At 39.1% G+C, this 24,732-nt stretch overlaps 1 protein-coding gene across 2 annotated transcripts in view; it reads left to right on the forward strand.

The window, feature by feature from the left end:
- LUZP2 (leucine zipper protein 2) overlaps positions 1-24,732 on the forward strand; it is a 137,404-nt gene that overhangs the window by 111,588 nt on the left and 1,084 nt on the right. For both annotated transcript variants that reach the window (XM_071559262.1, XM_071559261.1), the window contains 2 exons: positions 15,148-15,240; positions 24,432-24,509. In XM_071559262.1, coding sequence (XP_071415363.1) covers positions 15,148-15,240; positions 24,432-24,509 — 171 coding nt within the window. The remainder of the gene's footprint in view (positions 1-15,147; positions 15,241-24,431; positions 24,510-24,732) is intronic.

Below are 24,732 nucleotides of genomic sequence, written 5' to 3' on the forward strand. Positions count from 1 at the left end.
TTGGTGTTTTGCCAGCTCAACCCAGGACAACCTGAATACCCAAGGAGTGTTATTAGTGACTGGAAATCATAGCATTGACCAAGTAACAGCTGTGGGAAGGGTTGGGTTGGTGTGATCCATGAACCAGAGCACTGGAACCGACTGCCTAGTGGGGCATTTCCACTTACTGTGTGTTGACATGGCAAAACCTCTGTGAATTAATTAATACAGAGCTATAGATAGATGGCATTCTTATTCAATTTCTATTAATTCCTCTTAGCATTCCACCTTACAAAAAACTAAAAAATTGTATAATAGCTGTTACTCGAATATCTTTGGCTGTGCTGTGTGAAGATACTTGTTCTCCAAATGCAACAAAAGTTGAGCTTGAGTAACACTGAGGGAAAGTAGTGGCAAACAGACTCAAAAATTAACCAGAAGGAAATTCTACTTCCAGTAACAAGGTTAAGTGCATAAACATGGGGAACACCGTGAGAGACATATCAGAATAACAGGACCAAGGCCAAGGTAGACTCTGAAGAGCATTTTGAAATGGCCATATAGGAAATTAAGAAGCCACGTTTTCTGTTTTCGTACAGAAATAATATCTAGGTTACATTTAATCTCACAGTTATTCTGAGTGCATAAATATTGACTACCCACTACAAACACAGAGTAAAGTGCTGAAAAAATAAGATGATCACAGTGCCTTGAGTTGGAGCTTCTTTACTAATTTAATCAGGGTTGGGAGATTAAAGTTGTTTTTTAAAAAACTCTAAAGGATATATGATTTTTCTAGGAAGGAATCATATTTTTTAGGCTCTAATTCTTTTTACTTTTGTTTACAAAAGTAGAAATGGTTGATAGAAGTATTTATATAAAGTAATAATACAATAAATTATTTGTACTTAATATCCATCATAGACTTATATTACTCATAAGACTTCAGGATATTTTAATTATATAATTGAACAGACATTTGACAAAAGAAATACAGTTATATGTATACTTTTCTTCAAAATGTTCATCTTCAACAAGCACATTTTGGAAGGAATGAAGAAATGTCTGGAATGTGTAGGTTAGACCCAGTCCATGTTATGAAGACTGAACAAAGTTTTATAGATCCCAGAAAACTAGCAGAATAGTTTGATTCAGGAAAAATTAACCAGCTGAAGACAGCAGTTTATTACCTCATCTCTCCATATTAAGTCAAGAAAGAAACGTAAACCACAACAAATAATTTAAGGAAATAATTTCTGTTTTCTAATAAAAGAGCTATTCCTATAGTTTATCATAATATTCCAGTATGAACAAAGGTTCTGACCCTTTGACCAAAGCAATTGCAAATTCTTTGCTCAAGAACCTATGGAAACCTACAAATATAATTAGGGTTATTATTTGTAAATAACTGTGTGCTCGCAATTGGGAACAAAAGTAGCATGAAACTTCCCAACTTCATCAGAGAAAGCAGAGGATGAACCTGAACTGCACAAAACACAACGTCTATAGATATGAAAAGTATTGTATATACATTGATATTATAAATACAATATAAGAACATGCAGGTGTGGTGCTTGGGGAGACATCGTTTCTAACCTTAATTATCCTGTGATTCTGTCTGTGGTCAGCTGGGAGTGCCCAGCAGGAGCACTGAGGGCAGGGACAGGTTTGTGCTCCACCAAAGCCTTTGTGGCCTCAGCAATCCTTGACTTTTGTGGCCTCCAGCTTTGCTCCTGCCACAGTTAATGAGCTCCCACCAAGACCTGCAGTTTCTGTAACCTGTAGATCATTGTGTTCCAGAAGGGGATTGGAAACCTGTAATTAAAAAAAAAGAAAAAAGCAATTACCAAGTGTAGAGTCAGCCACATTTTGTACTGTGTGGTAATGACAGGCAATCATATAACCCTTTCATAATGCATAAAACATTGGAATAAGATGGTGTTGAGAAATGAAAGTAGCCATTGTTTTAGGATTTAATTTCAAAGAGAAGAAATACCTGTCTCCTCATGCAGAAATCTCATAGAAATCTCAGGTTCTATGAGTATCTGAAAGGCTAATGTAGGAAGAAGCTTGTTTTTAAATAGATAAAAGGTAATTTAATTGCAGAAACATGACTAGGATGACTAATTTGTTCATGCAAGTCTCTCCTATGCTGCCTTTGGGCTAATAGACTTTTATTTCATTGTGATCAACTTGATGGCAGCCATAAACTCTATTGATGCTAATGGTGATTCAGAAGGCTGTGGGTGCTCTTTCTCATGTATTTTATTCCCAAAATTTACATTAGATTGAGTAATTTTTTTGCTGTTGCCTCATAAAGATTCCACGGAACTTTTTCTACAGCTGTTTTTCTTCAGCCCTTTTTCTTCAGTGACTAATTTTTAATAAAATTTTATTGCATGCTGGAAAAATATTTAACACCAGAGATTATTAGATTGAAAGCTGAAGCTCTTTGTTTTTATTACTCACTTTAAAGAAGTCCTCATTATTAGCACATTATATTGACAGTAAATTAGTTTTAGAGGGGCTTTTAACTGAATACAATCAAGGGAAACTGGGGAAAAGCACCTGGATCTCTTATTCAGTCCATAACCCCCCTAAAACAACATCACTCTCCTGCGAGTTTTAGTGACACGATCTTTATATTTACCTTGGTTTCATTAACTATTTGACCTCACTCCTCTTTGTTGTAGAGTATCAATAGCTGGACTGGCCCATTACCCTCAACCCTGCAATTAACAATGGGCTGAGGAGGTAACTGGTTTATTGACACACTTTCTGTGGATGTGAACTGCAGATCACTTTGCCTGGGTATGAAAATTATTCCAAAGCCTCATCAAATATCCTCTTTTTAAATTAACATCTCTACCTATCACATGTTTCTGTATAGTCTCCCATTATCTAGTACATAACAGGTCTTAAAAATCCTGTAGGTTACTGCTGGACACTGGTTGGAAAGGTAAATGTGTGTACAAAATTGAAATTTCTCAAGAGATGATTGAAATAGCACCAAAATCCGGATTGTTGGGTAGGGTTGTTGGCCAACACCCATCACACCCCCCTAATTCTGCTTCAGTCCAAAGCCAAAGCCCAGGCCAGGGCACCTCAGGCTCTGCTGCTCTCGGGGCAGCCTTACTGGTCTTTATCAAAAACAGAGAAATGGAAGATCCTCTGCACACTTTTCAGATATTATTATTTTTGAGGTATCTTTTCTCACCTATCAAGTGATTTCTCTTCGATGTTGCTCATCCTTTTTCACTCTGGTGACAGTGAGATGATTGCAGAAGCAAATGTTATTCTAATTTTAGTTAAAGTTGCATTTAGCAGAAAAATAGTAACACATTGTTTTATCTTTTGACTTTCCCAGCTGATGTGTTTGTTAAAAATGCTGATGTCATGTTAAAAAATATGGGCCTGTGAGCAATGACAGTAAATCTGAATTCTTTCTGCAGTTACACGTTAGTTACCCCATTCCAAAATTTGTTAATATTAGCACTTTTTTCTATTGATGTTATATGTAAAAGAAAACACGAAATGTGCAGAGGAGCTAATGAATCATTTTAAGTGTTTTACAACATAGAATGTCATTGTGAAAGTACTCCCAGGGGAATTTTGCTATCCAAGGATATCTTAGACATTTATTTGAAAATTATTAATCAATGTATCCTGCATATAATATGTGTTACTAATCTACTGTTGTGGAATTTCCCTTGATACATGTACAGAGAGCCAAGTTAAGGTCTTTATATGCTAAAACAATTAAGATCCTTTCCTTTGATTTGAGCAAATATGTGATTCAGAAAATACTCACAAAGAAAATACTCATTGGGCATTTGGCCATTATTAGGAATTTTCTAGCAACTTGATTAAAAGCATTGCATTGAATCATAAAGTGTAAGAAATGCAGAATGAACCCAAATGCAGATTAAACCCAAGGTATTTAAGTTCAATTTAGCCCTGAGCAATTTAAGAAACCACTTACTGGCTTCCACCTGAAGTCTCATCATCTTCCAAAGTGGTTAAGCTCCTCCTTTTTCTACATTTATTATTTTATGTTAAAATAATAGTAATTAATAAAATGCAAAATAAAAAATAGTAAAGAAAATTTTCTTTTATTGTCAAATTGAAAGTCATATAGGCTGAAGGAATGTGCCCTTGCATAATGAAAAAGCTGATATTCAATTAAAAATAGAAGTCTGGTTTAGTTCAAATCCTTAAAAGTTAATTGGATGGTGATCAAACCGAATGTTTGAGGCCATGAAAATGGAGTCATATAATAAATGACTATTAAATCTTTTTATTATTAAAGATTTTGAGGTAGTTATGGATTATTTATTAAATCCTTTTTTCTCACATCTTTTGAAAGGTAATAGTCCTCCCCTCTGTTAAAGGAACTGTGGTGGTGACGGTAATCATAAGGTCAGGTAATTTTTTATAAGAGCAACTGCATAAGGTGGGACTTCTAAACAGTCTTAATAGCTTTAGAAAAGGAAATTCATTTCCCTACAATGAAGGGTGAAGGATAACCTGGTTTAAAAGGGAGTAGAAGATGTATTTTCATATAAATATATATATATATACACATATATATATATATGTGTGTGTCTGTATGAAAGAGCATCTACCCATCTTTTTAGCCATCCTGAACCTTGCATCTATAAAATATGAGGTATTTGAACTTGCCCACTCTATAAGAAAAAACTATTCAAGTAGTATTGAAGTAATTTAGCTATTAATGTAAGGAACTTTAAAATAATTTAAGTAGTATTAAGGAAATTTGAGGTTGCAGGTTTAGATACAATTTAATATAGGCAATTGACTTCTCAAAACTTATTAACAAGATTTTTCTCTAATAATACTTATATGCATGATCATTCAACAGGATTATCTGTTCTCAAACCTAATTAATTCTATTTACTTTTCTTGCTGTTTTAGCTACAGATATCTTTCCAATAGATACCTGGAGTTACTGCTAAGCAAATGGTTATTAGAACTATGAAGTGAAATGATGCACATCAAGTGAGCTCCCTGCCTTCTGGCATTAGGCAGAAGTGTTTAGAAGCAACTAAACCACTCAAAAAGTAAAATTTTACTGTGTATCCCCAGTCTTCTTATAGAAGACCTGTCAGCCTTAGGGCTGTGCCCATTGCCCTGGGGAGCCTGGTCAGTGCCCACCACCCTCTGGGGGAAGAACCTTGTCCTGAGACCCAACCTGACCCTGCCCTGGCACAGCTCCAGCCATTCCTTGGGTGCTGTCCCTGCCCTGACACGGCTCCAGCCATTCCCTGGGTGCTGTCCCTGCCCTGACACGGCTCCAGCCATTCCCTGGGTGCTGTCCCCTGCCCTGGCACAGCTCCAGCCCTTCCCTGGGGGCTGTCCCTGCCCTGGCACAGCTCCAGCCCTTCCCTGGGTGCTGTCCCTGCCCTGACACAGCTCCAGCCCTTCCCTGGGTGCTGTCCCTGCCCTGGCACAGCTCCAGCCCTTCCCTGGGTGCTGTCCCCTGCCCTGGCACAGCTCCAGCCATTCCCTGGGTGCTGTCCCCTGCCCTGGCACAGCTCCAGCCCTTCCCTGGGGGCTGTCCCTGCCCTGGCACAGCTCCAGCCCTTCCCTGGGGGCTGTCCCTGCCCTGACACAGCTCCAGCCCTTCCCTGGGTGCTGTCCCTGCCCTGGCACAGCTCCAGCCCTTCCCTGGGTGCTGTCCCTGCCCTGACACAGCTCCAGCCATTCCCTGGGTGCTGTCCCTGCCCTGGCACAGCTCCAGCCATTCCCTGGGTGCTGTCCCTGCCCTGACACAGCTCCAGCCCTTCCCTGGGTGCTGTCCCTGCCCTGGCACAGCTCCAGCCCTTCCCTGGGTGCTGTCCCTGCCCTGACACAGCTCAAGCCATTCCCAGGGTCCTGTCCCTGGTCCCACAGGGCAGAGCTCAGTGCCTGCCCCTCCTCTGCCCTCCTACGGAGGCTGGACCTGCACTGAGGTCTCCCCTCAGTCTCCTCCTCTCCAGCTGAACACATCAAATGCCCTCAGTGTCCTCACTCGCAGCCCCTCCAGGCCCTTCCCCATCTTCATTGCCTCCTATGGACACTGGAATAGCAGTCCAACTCCAGCTGATAGAAAGGCAGCAGGAACAGCTGAGGGAGGAGAATGAGCTGCCTTAAAGCAAACTCCAGCCACAGCAACATGCCATGTGGTATTTTCTGATTCTCACTGCTTTATGCAGCCTTTGTTGCCTTTTCTGTGAGTTTTCTAGTAGTTAGTTACTGAATTAGAAAGCTCTCACCAGAAATGCAGTTGCATGTCTGCCCAAAGAAGTTGTGGATACCCCATCCCTGGAAGTGTTCAAGAGCAGCTTGGATGAGGTTTGGAGCAGCCTAGTTTAGTAGGTGTCCCAGTGGAAGTGGGACACTTGCACAAATAAAAGTGTAAGTAAGGTACAAGTAGATGATTTAAGGTCTCTTCAAATCTCAGCTGTTCTCTGATTCTGTATCAGCAGCCCTGTGAGGGCTCTATGGCCAAGAGCAGATGACAAACTGTGCTTGTGAGTACAACTAATAGCTCACAAGCAATAGAGGAATGAATTTCTTTTACGTAGGATCTGCAACCTCTACACCCATCCCTTAACGTTTGTGAAGTACTTAAAAGACTTTTGCCTAATACCTTCAGTTCCTTTACTCCATTTTACAGTGAAGTTCCTCTAAGTGCATGATGTCTTCATTTCATTATTTGAACTTTTTATTTATCACCTCTTCTCTATTGTAGCTCCTGTTGTGAAGTCTAGAAGTGTTTGTCATCTTCACTCACTGTTTATTCTTGAAAATATAGGCTGTCTGCTTCAGCTCCTTGTTACAAATTCTGCCATAAAGGGATGTCTGTAATTGAAATATCAGACACTAGATCAATATAAAATTATTCTGGCATCAAGTAGGATGAGTATTCTGCATTTTTGAACAGCAAGGTCTTATTCCCAGTCCAAATTAAATAGTTTTTTATAATTACTCATAGTTTCCCAGATCTATCACCACTCAAGTACAATTAGAATGAAAAATACCAATGTTTATATGTATGTTTTTAATGTTATTATTATCCCTATTTATCTATGGTGATTTCTGGTTTATTTTCCTTCTAATTAAATACTCTGCCTTTCAATAACCACTGAAATTTCAGTGTGCTTCTCTCTGCTTGCATGCAGCAGTTTCTCTGTGGCTACACAGCAAACAGCAATGATTCACACTCAGCAGGAACAAAGTCTGTTCCAACAACAACAAACTTGTCACGAGTTTCTGGACACAGCTTTGCTAGGAGGAAAAGTTAGTAAGAGGAAAATTTATTCAGTCATTTCACTTTTGTTTGAAGTAATCTACAAAACAAAGTTATTGACTTGCATTAAATTCTGGTGCGAGTCAGCAAAAGTGTTACATAAATACCAAGAGCAATTTAACTTGGTCAAGGTGACCCTTCCTCTTCAAGCAATAATCTTCTGCCTACATATTTGCAGTATATTAAGTGTACTGATCTGAGATCTCCAACCACAGCAAGAAAGCCTAAACCTCTGTCAGGAGGAGAAAAACCACGGCCTATCTCCAGAGACATCACTTAGAGATTAAAATGTATATATCATTTATTGAAGAGGTTTTGGCGTTGCTTTGTTGGGGTTTTGTTTCCCCTCAGTAGCTTTTTTTTCCAAAGTGCAAGGAGCCCTAGAGAAATGTGGAATGTTGATGTGATGGCACATAATCCAAGTGGAAGTCCAGACCCACCTGCTGTGCAGTATTGTACAAATGATGTGCAACCTGCAGTTGGATCTTTTTAATTTTTTAACTTTTTATTATAGCACATTTCTAAAATTCTGCTGTTCCTATGCAGAACGTAAAATGCAGAGCTATGTTTGTTGCTGTCTTTGTATTTTATATGTGTGAAGTCTCAGGAAGTGTTCACTCACTTCTCATGTTTAGGGCTGTTGTTATGCAGACACATGATCAGAACAATACTCTGTTTGGGGGTTTGAGGAGGGGTTTGGTTGGTTGGTTTGTTAATATTACACTTGTTGTCATTTTTCCTTACATCTTTCTGGCATCTTACCCTTAGTGTTTGGAGTAGTGGAGGGTTGGTTTGTGGCAGAGTTTTTGTTTCATTTTGGGCTTTTTTTTTAACAAGCAGCACTATCTAGGTGATGATTTTCAGCCCCCACTGGCTCTGCTTTGCACAGGTAAGTCAGGTATGTCACACAGTGCCCTGTATCCATCTTGGTAATCTTTCAGCTCTTCTGACTGCTGAATTGCTTATGAGTCTGGGTTGGTGTTTGCAGGGAGCAGTAAAAGTAGGTGGAAAGGATAATACCCAGAACAGAGTGAATCTGCAATCTTGCCACATAGTCAGGACTACAGTCTTCAAGGTGCTTTGGGGAAAAATATTTTAAAAGGTGTTGTTTATGTTGAGATCTCCTGAATAAAAAATTTCGTGGAATATATTGCCAGGCAGTCACAGAAAACACTTAAAATCATGGTGAGGTTTAGTCCTTCTTGGATTTCAAAAAGATTCAGAAATAATTGAAGTACACTTTTGTTACTGCAAGTCAGCAAACATAGTAGAGCTAATCCTGCCTTTAAGAACATATTATAAAAACATTGTTATCTAAATGTTTTGTATCAGGTCTGTAGCATAGATAATATTCCACAGAACTGATCCTTCAAATAATTACAGGACATCAAAAGTAGATAAAGATTTTTTATCTGCAAAACCAGTTATTTCTCAAGTTGCCCTAATTCTTTTGTTTGACTAAGAGAAACAACAAATTAAAACTTTATATTGAAAGACAAATGATTAATTATTTGCATGCCAGAAGTTTATTATGAAGTCCTTTAACAGCATAACAATTCAGGGTGCTCTGGATGTGCTGTGTGTCAAATCCAGTCATATTTCCAGCTCAGGTCCATGGAGCCCTCAGAAACAAAGGCAATTATTCCCTTGGTCCTTCTAGAGGTTATTGTGCCTTGCCTTTGATCTGGGTGATAGTGGTGCAGTGGATGAGGTAAAGTGCCCTGAAAGTAATTTAGCAATGATGTTTTTATGCTCTTTAATATATCCAACAACATCCTACACAATAGAAAGGAAGGATTTAGGATCCACTTCTCTTGACATATTTATGCAAAGGCTGTCTGTGGACCTCAGCAACACACTCTCAGATGACTTATAATAGTGTCTGCAGCACAATTTTATGATAACCAAGTGACCCAACTGTAGTGCCACGAGCTGTGAACTCAGGACTCAAATCCTGTAATAGTACAAAAACATTTTCTTTAAAGCCTGTGACAGGATGAGAAATGAATCTGAGGGAGATCTTGGAGCAGAAAGGTCATAGGAAAATGCTGAATTTGGGGATTAAATAAATACAGGCAAGGGATGTCAGCACCAGCCTTCAGCAAATATTTGTACCATTAGCCCAGCTGACTCCAAAGAAAGCAAATTGTGCAGCAACAGAGCATTTATCCTACCTATAAAAATCAGGAGTTTACTGATGTAACATAGTAACATCTACCTACAGACAGAGTAGAAGAGATCTAGAAGAACTCGATAAATTTTCTAACCAGATTATATGAAGTGTATTTTAGTTGCTTTTTAAGGCACAAGCTTTTGGATGTTGGTATACACTAAAAAATAGGAGGTGCTTTTCAAAAGATATATTTCTCCTCTTTCCATATTGGCCAAATGGTGAAAGTGAGACCAAGGCTTAGACAGCTGTGGGAACACTGCCCTGGTTACAAACAAACCCCAAAACCCCTAGACAGCAAATACCTTACCAGTTTCCCTGGCTGCTCTGATGGGATGGAGTGCTGCTGATGCTAACACTGAAACCTGGTATTGCTTTTTACTGACAAGGTGCAATTTCCATGGACTCATTTCACAGATTCCTACATATGTGCAAATTTTGGTCTGGTTTTCATGTTAGCCTATTTTGATTGAGTTTGTAGGAGGAACGATCTGGGCTATTTTCAGCCAAGGGTTTGTGGCAGGATGTGCTCAAAGTGTGCAGCAGTGCCATTGCCCTGTACAGAGCACACACTTCAATATCCTCCATGGCAAACTTTAAATGAATTTCTGACTTTCCCAGGTTAGTTCTCTTATCATCCATCACATTTTATCAATTTGCACTTTAAAATATTGATTTTCATTGTTTAGTTTGCTTCTAAGTCATAAGGAGGCACACTTTGGGGTATATGTGCACTAAACACTACTTAGAAAGACTTGAATTCTTTTATGTTGGTCAGTACTGATTAAACATGGGCTGTAAATGTTTAACCTCATCAGGTTACAAAGTTGTGTGGCAAATGGGGTTCCTTCAGTGTTCCATTTATCTGAGCAGCCAGTCCCAACAGCTGACTCCAGTAACCAGTTTTTCACTGTCTCATGTGTTTCATACCAACACACGCTGTGAGACAAGAAGATGCTGATGTTTTGTCCTCAATTTAATACAGATAATTATTTATGAGTTTCACAAGTTTAGTACAAGGAAAGTGATTTCTAATTTTGCTTTCAGTTAATTTAGGTAATTTTGCCTCTTGTATAAACGTACCAGAATTTTGCTTTGTTTATTTTTGTTTATTCTTAAAGCTTGTGACTTGATTATCCTCTGTCTTGTTTGCAGTTAAACCAAAGTGAATACATCAGTCTGACTCTGTTCAAAACTGAGGTCCAATGAACCATCACAGAGCTGCTCTCACTGATCCAGAAAAAAATAAGATTATACATTTTCACAAGGGCTTTCACTCCTTCAGCTGCATGGAAACATAAATAGGAAACTGCAGCTTTTCCAAGGTAGTGAGGCAACTGAACATGTTGGGTTAAGGTTCGACTTGAAAACATGTAATGGACTTATAACTTTCATAATATACTTTCAAAATAAGCTGGATTAGAAAAACCAAGAGAATTCAGTGCACAACACACAAGAGAGAAACAACCCCAAAATGCTTAATAAAGGAAAAATTTAAACCAATAATGCTTATAATGTCCAACCTAATAAACTGCTGGGAGGCAGCTGCATGTGTGAGGTGAAATTCTGCACTCAGTAGTGCCACAAAAAGGATGATGCAGGGAATTTCCATCTGAATATGTCATCTATCATCCCAAGTTATCTGTTGGAAATAAAAATCCTTTCACTCTGATGGATGTTCAGCCATTTGAAATTATTGTGAATGTTCATCTCAGAGAAACTCCTCTGCAACCAATAGAAATGCCTGTGAAATATGAAGAAAATAAAATGTGATCTTTTTGTTAAAGATCCATGTTAAAGATATACTAACCATTTCCCCTTCTGATGAAAGTGAGTTTGTTCTAGAATTACAAGCAAAACTTGTTATTAGACTTGTGTTCAATGCTCAGTGTTGGCATTGAAGATATTTTTCCACCCCAGAGATATTTGAATACAGTGCAAAATGGAAAGAAAAAGGAAAAAAAAATAAAAAAAAAAAATCCAGGCAAATGTGTTTACTTCAGAAATAGTACACAGAAGTGTAAAGATCTGGTACATTATAGGATTTGCAGTCCTTTAAATTGCCCTATATAAATGTATCTCTCTAGATGTGCACTAAATAGAGATAAAAACTAAAGTGTGTCTTTCAGACTTACTGTTGAATAGCACTGACTGTGCAGTGGGGAAGAGCTTGGTGTGTCTGTTCCAGAACACACCACATATATGTTTATACATATACAGTGACCCATCACCCTGTTAGAAATATGTAGTTTTGTTACTGTTCTTAGTATGACATCTTGTTTGATTTTGCATTGAGACACTGTGGAAGAGTTTTAAATCAGGATGTAAAGAAATGCAATACTATGATTTTATTTATACTGTGCATATTTATTAATGCATATTTATTAATACATATTTACCTGTGATTTCTGTTGGGGAAAGATATAATAGATAATTATTTTAGAATGTCTCAAATTTGGATCAAGATGTTCTTTAAGGTCCCTCCCAACCCAAGCCAGTCTGTGCTTCTGTGAATTTTGTGGGTCCAGGAGGGCGACTGGAAAGTCTGTCAGACTCTCTGAAATGGTGCTGTGAGCATTTGTAGTTGCAAATGGTGCTACTCAAGCAAGAAGCAGGAAGGGAAAAGTGATAGGATCAGCACCTTTTTGTTGACCAGAAGGAGCATGTGAGGCATTGCCTGGCAGCTGTGCCTTGGGATGTGTACAATGCCCTGGTTCCAGGAGCACATAGAATCATAGAATCATAGAATTGACTGGGTTGGAAAAGACCTCCGAGATCATCAAGTCCAACCCTTGGTCCAACTGCAGTCCCTTTACCAGATCATGGCACTCAGTGCCACGGCCAATCTGTGTTTAAAAACCTCCAGGGATGGTGAATCCACCATCTCTCTGGGCAGCCCATTCCAATGTCTGATTACTCTCTCTGGAAAGAATTTTCTTCTGCTCTCCAACTTAAATTTCCCCTGGCAGAGCTTAAGCCCGTCGTGCCCCCTTGTCCTATTGCTGAGTGCCTGGGAGAAGAGACCAACCCCCACCTGGCTATAACTTCCCTTCAGGCAGTTCCAGACAGTGCTGAGGTCACCTCTGAGCCTCCTCTTCTCCAGGCTAAACACCCCCAGCTCCCTCAGCCTCTCCCCACAGCACTTGTGCTCCAGTCCCTTCACCAGCCTTGTTTCTTTTTTTAATGTGGAAGTTGATTATCCCTAGAAAGCCTGACTTGTACAAGAGACTCATCTGTGACAGTCTAACAGGAAATACTTTCCCTGCTGTGACCCACATTGGTGCTGGCAGGTCCTGTGCCAGGCATTGCTGGCCACTGCACTGTGGCATCTCACATGAACAGCTGCTGGCCAGAGGGTGAGGGTGGTGCAGCCATGCCAAAAAGTCATGATGAGACTGTTCTTCATATAGGAAAGAATTGAGCTACACATCAAAGTCAAAAAACCTTTTGGAAGATGGAATGCAGCTGACCTAATTTGGCAGTTTTATTGAGCAGTGAAGATGAGGGTGTTATAATAATAGTGCACAATTTGAGAAGAAAAACTCTCTGATAACAGGAATGAAAAAATATATAAAACATAATTGAAGGGATTTTCAAAGGCATGAAGCAGAACTGGGTTCTTATTTTTTCCGTTGCAGAATTTGAAAGATAACTCACAGAAATAGAGTTCAATTTGCTTTTCTGCAAGTATTCTGCAAGCAAAGTACTCATCAACAGTCTGGTTTCCTCTGCATATCCCTTCAGTGCATTGTAAGCAATTATTTAAGTATCTGAAATGCAAAGCTTGGTTTCCAGTCAAGCTTGTAAGGTCTCACCAGGAACATGTCATAACTTCTAAATTATTTCAAAGAAAAAAAAAGAGAAAAGTTTTCATTATCCTTGAAAAAAATGTTTGCATTTGAAATCCTGTATTGAAAAGCTGTGAGGAGGTTTCAGAAATCTGAGTAAATTGGGAAGGGGTTCATAATCTGTCCCCCCACTCTTTCACTCTGGAATGCTTGAGGGCATCTTTATTAGGTGAGCTGTCAGTCTAGTAAATAAGCCTCAGACATATAGGAGTATATTCAATTTTTCATGAGAGATTATTTTTAATAACAGGGATCCTGCTTGCAAAGTCTTCCTCATCATCAGCAAGCAGATAAGCCTTCAAAAAATGTCTTTTTAATTTAATAAGTCAGTCTTAGTCCTAAAATGCTATAGATTAAAACTGTCTACATAAGATGCAACAAAACCTCTGGTGTTCTGGCCATAAGGACAGAACTCAAAGGACCCAGCCAGGGCCTGGCAGGACATCTTCTTGTCCTATGTCCTTCTGTCCTCCTCTGGCCTCTGTGAGAAGTGTGGGGGTGTTTTAAAAGAGAATTCAGTGTCAGCTTAGGGTAACAAAATGAAGAGTAATTGGCTGTGCAACTGCTGGAGTTGGGAAGCAGAGAGGGAATGATCAGCCCCACTGTCTCTTCCCCATCCTGGCTGCTGTCTGAGCAGAGCATCTGTGGAAGGGATTTCTAAAGTTCCTTACAGAATCTGATCCTACTGCTGAAGGCAATCACATTGAAACACCTCAAAAAACCTTGTATTTAGTTTGAGGAGAGAGACAAGAGGAGGACTTGTAGCATATTATAATGCACTTCACTCTTCTGAAAATTAAAGAGGGTGACAATTGGAAATTTTCCTGTTTTCCTCTTCCTACAGGTAGGAAATTCTGTAAACAGCTGAAAACGTGGCACTGGGAAAGTGCTTTCTTGAGGACAGCCTCAGCTAAAAACCCCAAATTTCCCCCTGCTCCGTAGAAGTGAGAGCATTGGGCTGAGAAATGGTGTCTCATTTGCTAAGGCACCAAATTCTGAAACAAGGAGCACTGTGCACAGGCATTTATTCTCTCAGTTAATAAGGTTTCCCAAGGTCTGCTTTCTCTGCAAGCCATGCAGATTGTCTGGCTCAAGTAGTCAAGATGAACATATGTGCTATCATTTATTGGATCTATTTGATTCAGTGGGAAGAAATTCAGGTTTGCAGAACTGTAATTTCTTTCAGTCCAAAACAGAAAAATCCCTCAATACATGTCTTAAATGGCATTTATTATATAACAAAACCATTATTTATACTGATCTTTTCAATCTATTCACCTCCTCATCTCTTCCTCCAGCAGTCAATTGTTCTATAAAACTAAAAAAAAACCATCACTGGAGAGCTATTAACCAGAGACTATTTGAACTATTTTATTTCAGCTCTGAGTTGAACTATTTTTCATCATTCAAGTTAAATTGTAAATAGTGACGTGCCAGGTTTGGTTTCTGCTGTTCTCCATCATTTTTAAAAAGTCTGTGTGACTTATTAATTCAGTGCAGTACAAGAGACACAAAAAAGGATGTTCCAAGGTTTCAAAACTGGTGTCTGAAGTTCTAACTTTTCTTTACAGAGAAATTACTTTGCTTTGTTCCCTGGCTGCACCCCCTGAAGAGTTTCAATGCATCTTGCAGACATTCAATGAAAGCCTAACCCCTAAGGAGACTTCCAGTGCATTTTTTGTCCCTTTTAATCTTAAGAGTTGCAGGAAATGTGGAAAACCATGCTTAAAACAACAAACATTGCAGTGGAATTCTGATTTTTCAGAAGTGAATTATTCGATGTTTTGTCTCAATTATATTAACTTTTGGAAATTATTGTTTCGTTTTTTATTTCCCAGGTTCATCCAAACGCCTCAGCAGAAAAAGAGAATTTCCATGTGGCCTTGAAAAAGCAGGAAAATCAGAGCATGCAGGAGTGTGACTCTCAAGATGTAAGCTCAGCTCCCCTGGGAATCAGGGTCCAGTCAGGGCTGCTTGGGAACAGTAATGCCTTAGGGAGTGGAGGAGGAGAAGGAAAACATGTAAATTATGAGGGTGGAGTGAACTCCATGTAGATTATGCCTAGAGGTCAGTTATCCCCTAGGAAACTTCTGGAAGGTTTGCTGAAATGTCGATTACTTTGGGTACAGACTGAATTTATTTTGGCTGAATATTTGTGTGAAGAGGCACAAGGAGCTCCTTTTTTACAGAACTGAAGACAAATATACTTTTAACAGAACTGAAGGAGAAAGAAAAAAAATTGTTAACATGTTTCAAAAACAAAAAAAGTATTTGATATCTCTATCAAGTGATGTGATGAAAGACACCTAAAAATGCACTTTTCCATAAAATCAAGGTTTTATTTAGTCTGATTAGGGGGTTGTTGCTTTTTTGTGTTTCCAGCCATGCAGTCAGCATGGGATGCTGCTTGGTGTGAGATACTTGTCAGGGAAAGCAGATAATGCAACTGGAGTCAGAAGTGTTGATGAGTTGAACTGTTTGCCAAGCATCAATTGAAATTAAAATCTAACCCTCTTCCCTGCATTTGTCTAAGTACCAGTATAATTCAAGTAAAAAGAAATTAGGCTATAGATCTGAATTTGAGTAATTGGATTAAGTTTTATATCATTTAATCTCAATTATCATGTTTTAAGACCAATTCTATATTCTATGGGACTCACATTTCCTTCAGATTTTAAATATTTAAGACTTGTTAAGTCTGTATTTGACAAAACCTCCTGTGTGGTGGAAAAAGTAGTAAAATCAAAGCAAGCCTCCCTTAGGGGTATTCAAATTAACTGCCTTGCTGCATAATGTTCCTTGTTGTAACATTAAGCAGGCAGTGCCTTTCTCAGTCTTGTCTTGCTTCTAAACATGTTCCTGCTGTAAATTCACTTTTCTACTGAAGAATGAGCATTATGTAATACACATAATTCCATTCTGTTCACATCTTTAAAAAAAATTCAATCTACAGTTCACACTAACACACAACATGCTGTGCTTGCAGTGTCTTGGTTACAAAAAATATTGTGAGAACAAGCACATCTCCAAGCAAGGAAATGTGGCCTTTCTGCCAACCAGAAATAGAATCTTCAGTGCAATTTAAAAACTCACAAGTACAGGAAGACACTTTCTTTTTTATGATAGATTATATATATATATACACACATGAGATTTTTATGATAGAATATATATAAATGAGATTTTTTATGATAGATCTTTATATATATATACATATACACACATGAGATTTTTATTATATGTGTGTGTGTGTGTGTTTACATACACATATATATACATATGCATACATACATACATACATACATACATATAAAAGTTTGAGGCCATTATGGGAGAATAAAACACCCCAACTTCTCAACACCCACTTCCCTTTAAATACCACAAAAGATTCAATACTGAAAATGGGAAAACGTTCCTGTGAATTGAAGGATTGATTAAAGGAAAGCAGTAAGATTTTCAAAGAGAGCCAAAGCATTAAATATGTTTTCCATAACTGTTGCAACTATTTTACAAGTCTAAGGTCCATTCTTGGCCCCTTTTCATCCTGTGGTTTGCTCACAGTGATGACTACAGGAATTTTCTTGGTTGTTGTTTGAGTTGAAACATTTTTCTTTCCCTTATACACATTGTCCCTCTGAACTTGAGCTAAGATGGGCATTAAAGCAGTGATGACACTGGGCTCTTCCCACCTTTGCTATTATCATCATCACCACCATCATCATCATCATCACCATCATCATCACCATCATCATCATCACCATCATCATCACCATCATCATCATCACCATCATCATCATCACCATCATCATCACCACCATCATCATCATCGTCTATCTCTCACATTAACATAGTTCTGAAAGAAATAGTAGGAATTTATTTTCCCAAAGAATGATATGACTTCACCAATACCAAATTGCAATTTGTGCCTGTGAACATTATCCCTTTAAGGAAATTCTATACTTGGGAGGAGTTTTTACTGTATTTTTCTCATTATTGGATTGTGGGTGTGTTTGTTCCTGAGGTTTTTACAGCTGCTTAACAGGCAGAGAAGGAAGAATAAGGTTGGATGGGTGAGAACATACAACAGGTTCTAAAGCACTATTTGTTTAAGAAAAATAAATGAGGGTGTGCTTAAAACTCAGCTGCTTAGAAAAAAAGGATTTCAGCAATACTTTCCCAGAACTTTGGGAAGATCCTCTGATTTTGTCTCTGATAAACAAAATGTGATTTATATTTTTGAAGAATTGCTGTACTAAAGACTAAACAGAGAATAACAGGCAATATTACAGATATTAAGGCAGAAAAAAAAAGCAGCAAAATGTTGCAGGTTTCAACAGATATTTTTTAGTCTTTGTGCTTAAGCATCTCCCAGTCTCAAATCTGTAATTCTACTGCAATTTTGTCTATATGGTTTTATGCCTATTTACAGCCATTAATGTAGTTTACACTAGAATTAATCCAAATATTTACTGACAGATGGGATACAGACAGGTGAAATCACATTAGCAAATTTGGAAATTAGACACTGCTGATATTTACCTGTCATGACATTTGACACATACCCAGTAGCAGCCAGAAGTAGGTGGGATAGCCTGTGATTCATAATCTGAAATTTGTCAAAGACCAAAGACAATTAACTTTGGTTTCCATTATTTAGTTTCATTTTAATTTATTAGAGGAATCTTGTCAATCCTACTATTTTTTAGACTTACCCAGAGATGTTTTCCCTATAACTGGCTCCTGAAACTCTGCAGAACCAGAGTTTTTGCAGAACCAGAGTTGTGCACAGCTCTTTCCCCTCTACCATTCCCTTTTCTGTCTTACAGAAAGCTTTGGGGAGTTTATTTTGGCTTTTACCCAGAATATGCTTTGTTACTTTTTCATGTCAAATAATTCTTATGCACATAATACATCATTCAAACCCCCCTATTTGGTATTGCTAAAATACCAAACAATTGATGAAATGTTTCTTTTTTCTCTGTTCTTGTCTTAGATTTCTTGCTCTTCACCCTTGCAGAGCCTTCCCTGATAAACAGGAGTGAGAGTGCTTTTATTTACCGTGCTAATTGGCTGCAGTAAACAAACACAGCCTGTCCATCCATCACTCAGTGGCACAGGACACAGCACTGGAGCCCCACCTGCCATCTTCCTAAGCAGCATTTTGCTTCATTCTTCTCCATCACTTTCAGTTGCAGAGCTTTGACCACATTTTACTCTCCCATTGTTTCCCCAAAGGAGCAGTAATAGAAAAAGAAGAAACCATCGTTATAATGAAACTTCAAACTAATCAAATTCTTAAAGTAAATTCCATTCCCTAAATAAGGACTATGAAGGTCATAAGGAGTTACAGCATCTGAGTTTAAGCATCCCCTCAGTACTCTGGTCTAAAATAGGAGAGGATATGAAAACCCACAGAGGTGTCCCATGAAAAGGGCTGTGCTCATTTCACAGGCTTCTTGCTCTGCATCTTCCTTTTGAACAGTGAGGGTTAAAGGAGATGGAAATCCAGATCTGTAACAAATTCATGAGCAAGTCTGATAGAACACACCCTTCAATAAGTTGGGAGCCTAACCTGGCTAATGCCAACCAACATCACTGGCTGGTCAGTTGGCCCAACCACACCTGTAAAATCTGCTGTCCTTTCCTGCTGTGTCTGGTTTGCTTTCCTCAGAACTGGCTCAGTACATTCCCCCCATCCTTCTCTGCAAACATCCTGCACATCTGCTCTTTGTGCCATCCCAACCCAAAGGGAGGATTGCACTGATGGGAAGGAGCACTGAAAGTACAACATTTGGTCAAGTCTGATGCAAAAGCTGTTATAATATCCCTTATTCAAACTTGATTTCTTGGCCACTTGTGATGTTTTGACCTTAAATTATTATGATTTGACCATAAGGCCAGTTGGTACTTGCTGTGCTGCTGCTGTAGTGGAAACCCTTCTAGTTTTGTTGTTCAGCTGTTTCCAGATCAAACTGCAGAGTTTATTAGCCAAGGGACATGCTGAGTTCTAATGGCTTGTTGAAAATTCTCTTTGAATGACGATGCACACTTGGTTTTTCCACATTTGTAGTTCATACTCCCAGCTGTGAAGCTCTCCAGCTCTGCTGCATAATTTACTGGGTGAACTGAATCCCACAACTGCTGAAATTCTGTGCATTTTCTTGACCAAGGTGCAAACTTTATAACCAGAATTTCACACAAAGGTGCTTTGCTAATCAGACCAAACTGACTCAGCATTTCAGGCATGTCATCAAGACGTATCCCCATCTCCCTTTTTCTGTCATGTTCTATTTCCTACTTACTGCTCTTGAATTCTGTTTTCATCTTCTATAGACAAAAAGTATTGCTGAAGGCAAAATGCACTTGTACGAAAATTTGATTTTACAAATACAAGTAGATCATTAATGTGTTTCCTGAGGTTTATGTAAAGCAAGTAATGAGTGTGCAACATCACTGTAGTTGGTCTGTTCCTCTGCCATATAGAAGAAAATACTCCTAAGAATTATGTTGTGCTCAGTCACAGAAATTGCAAATGCAGGAGATATTTGAGAAGAGTTAATAACAGTGAAAACAGTGGAATGGTCTGACCAACTATCAAACACACTTGAATAAACGTTTTTTTCCTGAATTCTTCTCTTTGATAAAGGCTTCACTTTCCCCCCTTGGAATTCTCATTGCTGTGTTCCAGAGTTTTTAAAGTTCAGTGTTCAAATGTTAGATCTTTCCTGTTTTATGGTATTACAAATTATCTGCAGATGTTCTGGAAATACCAGTCAGAACAACTTAACTGGTGAAGTAAATAATTCCTCCACATAGAAAACATAGAGATCACTCTGTAAAATTAATTCGTTCATGGGTGAAATTGTGAGATCTGTCCCTAATGGTTAAATACAACTCATTAAATTATTATAATTTTTAATTAAAATAAGGAAATACTAAGGAAGGAGTAGAAAAGAGAGGAGGAAGGACACTAAGCATCAGAGAAATCCACCTTTCTGTCTTGTTTCACTGCTCTGAGTCATAAAACTATTTCAGGGACTAGTCATCATTTACTCCCTGACTGTGTCCCATCCCTTTCTAACAGCCAACCTCAGGCTCCCCTAAAAGAAAGGCAAAAGAAAACACAGGGAGAACATCATTAAGGATAAATGGCATGTTTTGGCCTAAACAGGAATGGCAGGAAAACAATTTCAACAATGAAATTGGAATTTGAGACTATCATTAGCTGCCTTTTGGTTTTTTGCCTTTTTTTTTGGCAGTCACTGTGTAAATGCAAAACAGGACAGTGAATTTTTAATAATCCTGAATAAAAGTTCATTGGAAGACACCCTGTCACTATGCTAACAATAACTGGCACTTCTAAAAATATTGCAACGTTTTAGACACCCAGTATCCCTCGGGTAGAGCAAAGCATGTGTGTGTTGAATGAGCTTCTCCTTATTTTTCCAAGGCATTTAGTCTTGCCCACCTTTGCCATGTCCTCTGGCTTTTGACCTGCAATCCTTACTCACCTGTCACTTCAGGCACAGAAGAGAACAGAGCCAGCATTATTCAGCTACGTTATTATGCTGATCCCACATTCACATCCTGCCCTTCTGTATCCCTGGAAAGTCATTCCCTAAGGGACAAAGGGCCATCACCTGGGTGTGATGCCTTCATTTGGCCCTGGATGTTAGAGGGTTTTCTTGTTAGAACTTTTTTGAGTGTGTAGCCTAAAGAGCCTGGTTGAACTCCTCTGGAAGCCCTAAGGATGGGACAGATGAAAAATTATTTCCCATTTATTCCAAGTGAGACTTGCAGAGATACCTGGGTGTTGTGGCAGTGCCTCTTCCCTGCCCTCCCATGAACCCACCTCAGATTTAAAACTGACCTGTGACCAACAGAGATTATGTGCAGACACAACTCATGCAACTTTGTGCCCAACAGCAGGGGAAACAGCCCATACAGTGCAATGTCACAGCACACTTGGTACGAAAACCAGAGAGCATCCTTGAGGTATTGCTGACAATATTTTGAATTAAACCTGCTTTGCTGTGATGGACTGAAAGCAGCAGGGGTTTTAACCTTCTGAATATTGTTTCTGCACAGATGCTTTTACTCTCTTCTTACAGTAGTAGCATTTTATTAGTATTATAGTAATAGATTTTCAAAAAAATGGTCACCCTTTGGAAGAAAAGCAGTTGCTCCTTCTCTGATAGAAATGGGGAAAGCTGCTTTTTGCCCTTTCTGTGCATCTCTGCACGAGCAAACAGTGAGGGGCTATGGATTTGTGCTGTATTTCCTCCTCCTTTGTGGTGCAAGGTGCAGGAATGTCTGCTCTTGGGGGAGGAACACACAGGCACGAGTTCCCACTTGCTGAAATCCTGATTCCAAAGTGTGGTATCACCCCAGTTCCCTTCCAGCAGGTACCTCTAAAATCTCATCTCCATAAAATAGTAAACCCACCCGGACAACATTTCAACCTCTTTATCTCCCCAGAGCAATTCATTTTGCTTTTTGAGTTTTCCCACCATGTCAGGCTCTCACTGCCCTGTCCCAGATGGTGCACCTCCCACAGGAGGGGCTCCAACAGGAGAGTCTGACACAGAGGAGCAAACAAAACAAGTCACTGCTTTGCATAGAGGGAACCAGCTACAAAACCAGAAGTTTAATATTTGGCTTGTTCTGTCTGTCACTCGTGGCTGTGGAAGGTACTCTGGTTCACTGGGTTTAAGTGTCTCCCTTTGCCGACATGGTCTTAGCTGAGGGCGAGGAGGTTTTATGTCTTGTGTGTATTTGGATATGGGAGTGTTTGTATGTGCATATACCTGCACACACACACCCCTATACACACCTGTGCATGTACAGGTACATGTAAACATGTACATACACACAGAGGGAGACAGGGGAGGGGAGGGGAGGGGAGGGGAGGGGAGGGGAGGGGAGGGGAGGGGAGGGGAGGGAAGGGAAGGGAAGGGAAGGGAAGGGAAGGGAAGGGAAGGGAAGGGAAGGGAAGGGAAGGGAAGGGAAGGGAAGGGAAGGGAAGGGAAGGGAAGGGAAGGGAAGGGAAGGGAAGGGAAGGGAAGGGAAGGGAAGGGAAGGGAAGGGAAGGGAAGGGAAGGGAAGGGAAGGGAAGGGAAGGGAAGGGAAGGGAAGGGAAGGGAAGAAGGGAAGGGAAGAAGGGAAGGGAAGAAGGGAAGGGAAGGGGAAGGGGAAGGAGGGGAAGGGGAAGGAGGGGAAGGGGAAGGGGGGGAAGGGGAAGGAGGGGAAGGAGGGGAAAGGGGAGGAGGGGAAAGGGGAGGAGGGGAAAGGGAAGGAGGGGAAGGGAAAGGGGAGGAGGGGAAAGGGAAGGAGGGGAAGGGAAAGGGTTAGAGGAAAGAAAGAAAGAAAGAAAGAAAGAAAGAAAGAAAGAAAGAAAGAAAGAAAGAAAGAAAGAAAGAAAGAAAGAAAGAAAGAAAGAAAGAAAGAAAGAAAGAAAGAAAGAAAGAAAGAAAGAAAGAAAGAAAGAAAGAAAGAAAGAAAGAAAGGAAAGAAAGAAAAGAAGAAAGAAAATGAAAGAAAAAAATGTCCCTACTAACTTTCTCACAAAGTGATCCAGAAAACCACTAGGAGTGCACAAATAGGCAACACTACAGATATAAGTCCCCTTTGCTGTATTCTTATCAATATGGCCTTTTTTATCAGGTCTGTGAAAAGAGTATGCTAAACTAATCACTTATAAAACACTATTTTTATAATTTATTTTCCCTAAGGCAGCCCTGGGTTTTTTTCTTCCTTTACATATATCTTAAGCAGCTGACCTATATTTTTATTAATTTCAATTAATATTTTTGATTCCTATCTCCAGTGAGTTTTGTTGTTGAAATGGGCTACCTGATTTTATTTTTTTAGTATGCAGAGTTACAGCAAATTCTGGATATGCAAATGATCTTATATTTCATTAGCACTTTTTCTGTCCTGTTGATTACACGATCTGCAATATTGTTCCTAGTTTGGCCTTGTCTTCAAGCTGCTCACCTACAAGTCACTCAAACCCCAATTTTCTTCTTAACATGATTAGACTTGAATTTTTTTTTTTTTAAATCTGACTCACTAGTAAATAATTTAAATGGAAGTTCTGCCAGGACCACACTTTTAAGCTTTTGAAGTATTAAAATTCTATTAAAAATTACTGCTCAGTCATCTGGCTCTTTAATCTTTTTCCATAAAAAACCCAAACTATATGGGGTGGGGTTTTTTTTCATAAAAGGTGGAGTAGGAAAGAGTATTGATGACTTAAAACTTTAAAAAGTTTCCTCATTTTTTTCATTCCATTTAAATGTATCGCTTTTAATAGTAAAACATGTAGAGAAATCCCAGTTCAAATTCATTTTAGAGTAATGAGCAAAGATTATCAGTGCTGTGCTGTATTTCACTTTTCAATGTCTTTCCCTATGGCATCATTAATCCTACACCTGAAGGGACTAAGGGATTAATTATGGTGGAAGTTTCAGCATTGGGTAAATCTCTACTTTCATACCAGGTGATCTCTTTGCTTCAGAAATCTACTGTGTAAATAATTTTATTTATGCTGTGCGACTCTGTTTTGCCAAATATTAAAAACCATATTGGAAAACAATATGACATTCCTGGAATAAAATGACAACAATTAATGTAACAAGTTTATGCATATCCTGAGAGTCATCTGCCTTCCCCAGTCAGTGAATACACATCCCCAGTCAAGGATTTTTATCACTGGGAGATCTACAGTTCAGGCAGGGGAACAGTAACAGAGAAATTCTAACTTAATGCTGACTTTCACCTGTTAGTTACTGTCTCCTCACCCATGAAAGACAATTAGAATTACTTTCCTGTTCCCTACTTGTAGGAGTAAATGTCACTATTTGTGGTGAGATTTGAGAAAAAACAGCAGGATAAGCATTAAGTTGCTAAACTTTGTGCCCCCTGAGACTGTTCCAGGGATGGTGAGAGTCTGGGATAGCTTAGCTGTGAAAACTTTGTTTTATTTCCTTTCATCAACCAGGCTTAAAAGAACACCCAGTGACTGGGTTTTTTCTTTTTATTTTTTTTATGTTTAAGGAAAATCATTACTATTCTAGGAAAGAAATATGGTGTAGTTACCTCTGGCATTTTTTATTGACAGGTTGCCAAGACGTGTTTGGGGAATCGCAGCAATTCAACGTCTCGTTTGAAGGCAGCAGAAACAGAGCCAACCTTTCAGGTATCCTCTTGCTGAGTAACTGTTGGGGTAGATGGAACTCTTTGTTAAAAGGTTTTGTCAAGCATGCAATTACTTGGAGTTTATTTTCACATTCTACTTGGAGTTTATTTTCACATTCTATGCTACATTCTGTCTCAGAAAGCCACTTTCTTAGTTCAGGCTCTGGCTGCATTTGACTGCCATCCATCTGTTCAAAATGCCTTCCAGTTGGTAAAACTATTGA

The sequence above is a fragment of the Pithys albifrons genome, chromosome 6 (genome assembly GCF_047495875.1).
Source record: "Pithys albifrons albifrons isolate INPA30051 chromosome 6, PitAlb_v1, whole genome shotgun sequence".
Taxonomy (NCBI): Eukaryota; Metazoa; Chordata; class Aves; order Passeriformes; family Thamnophilidae; genus Pithys; species Pithys albifrons.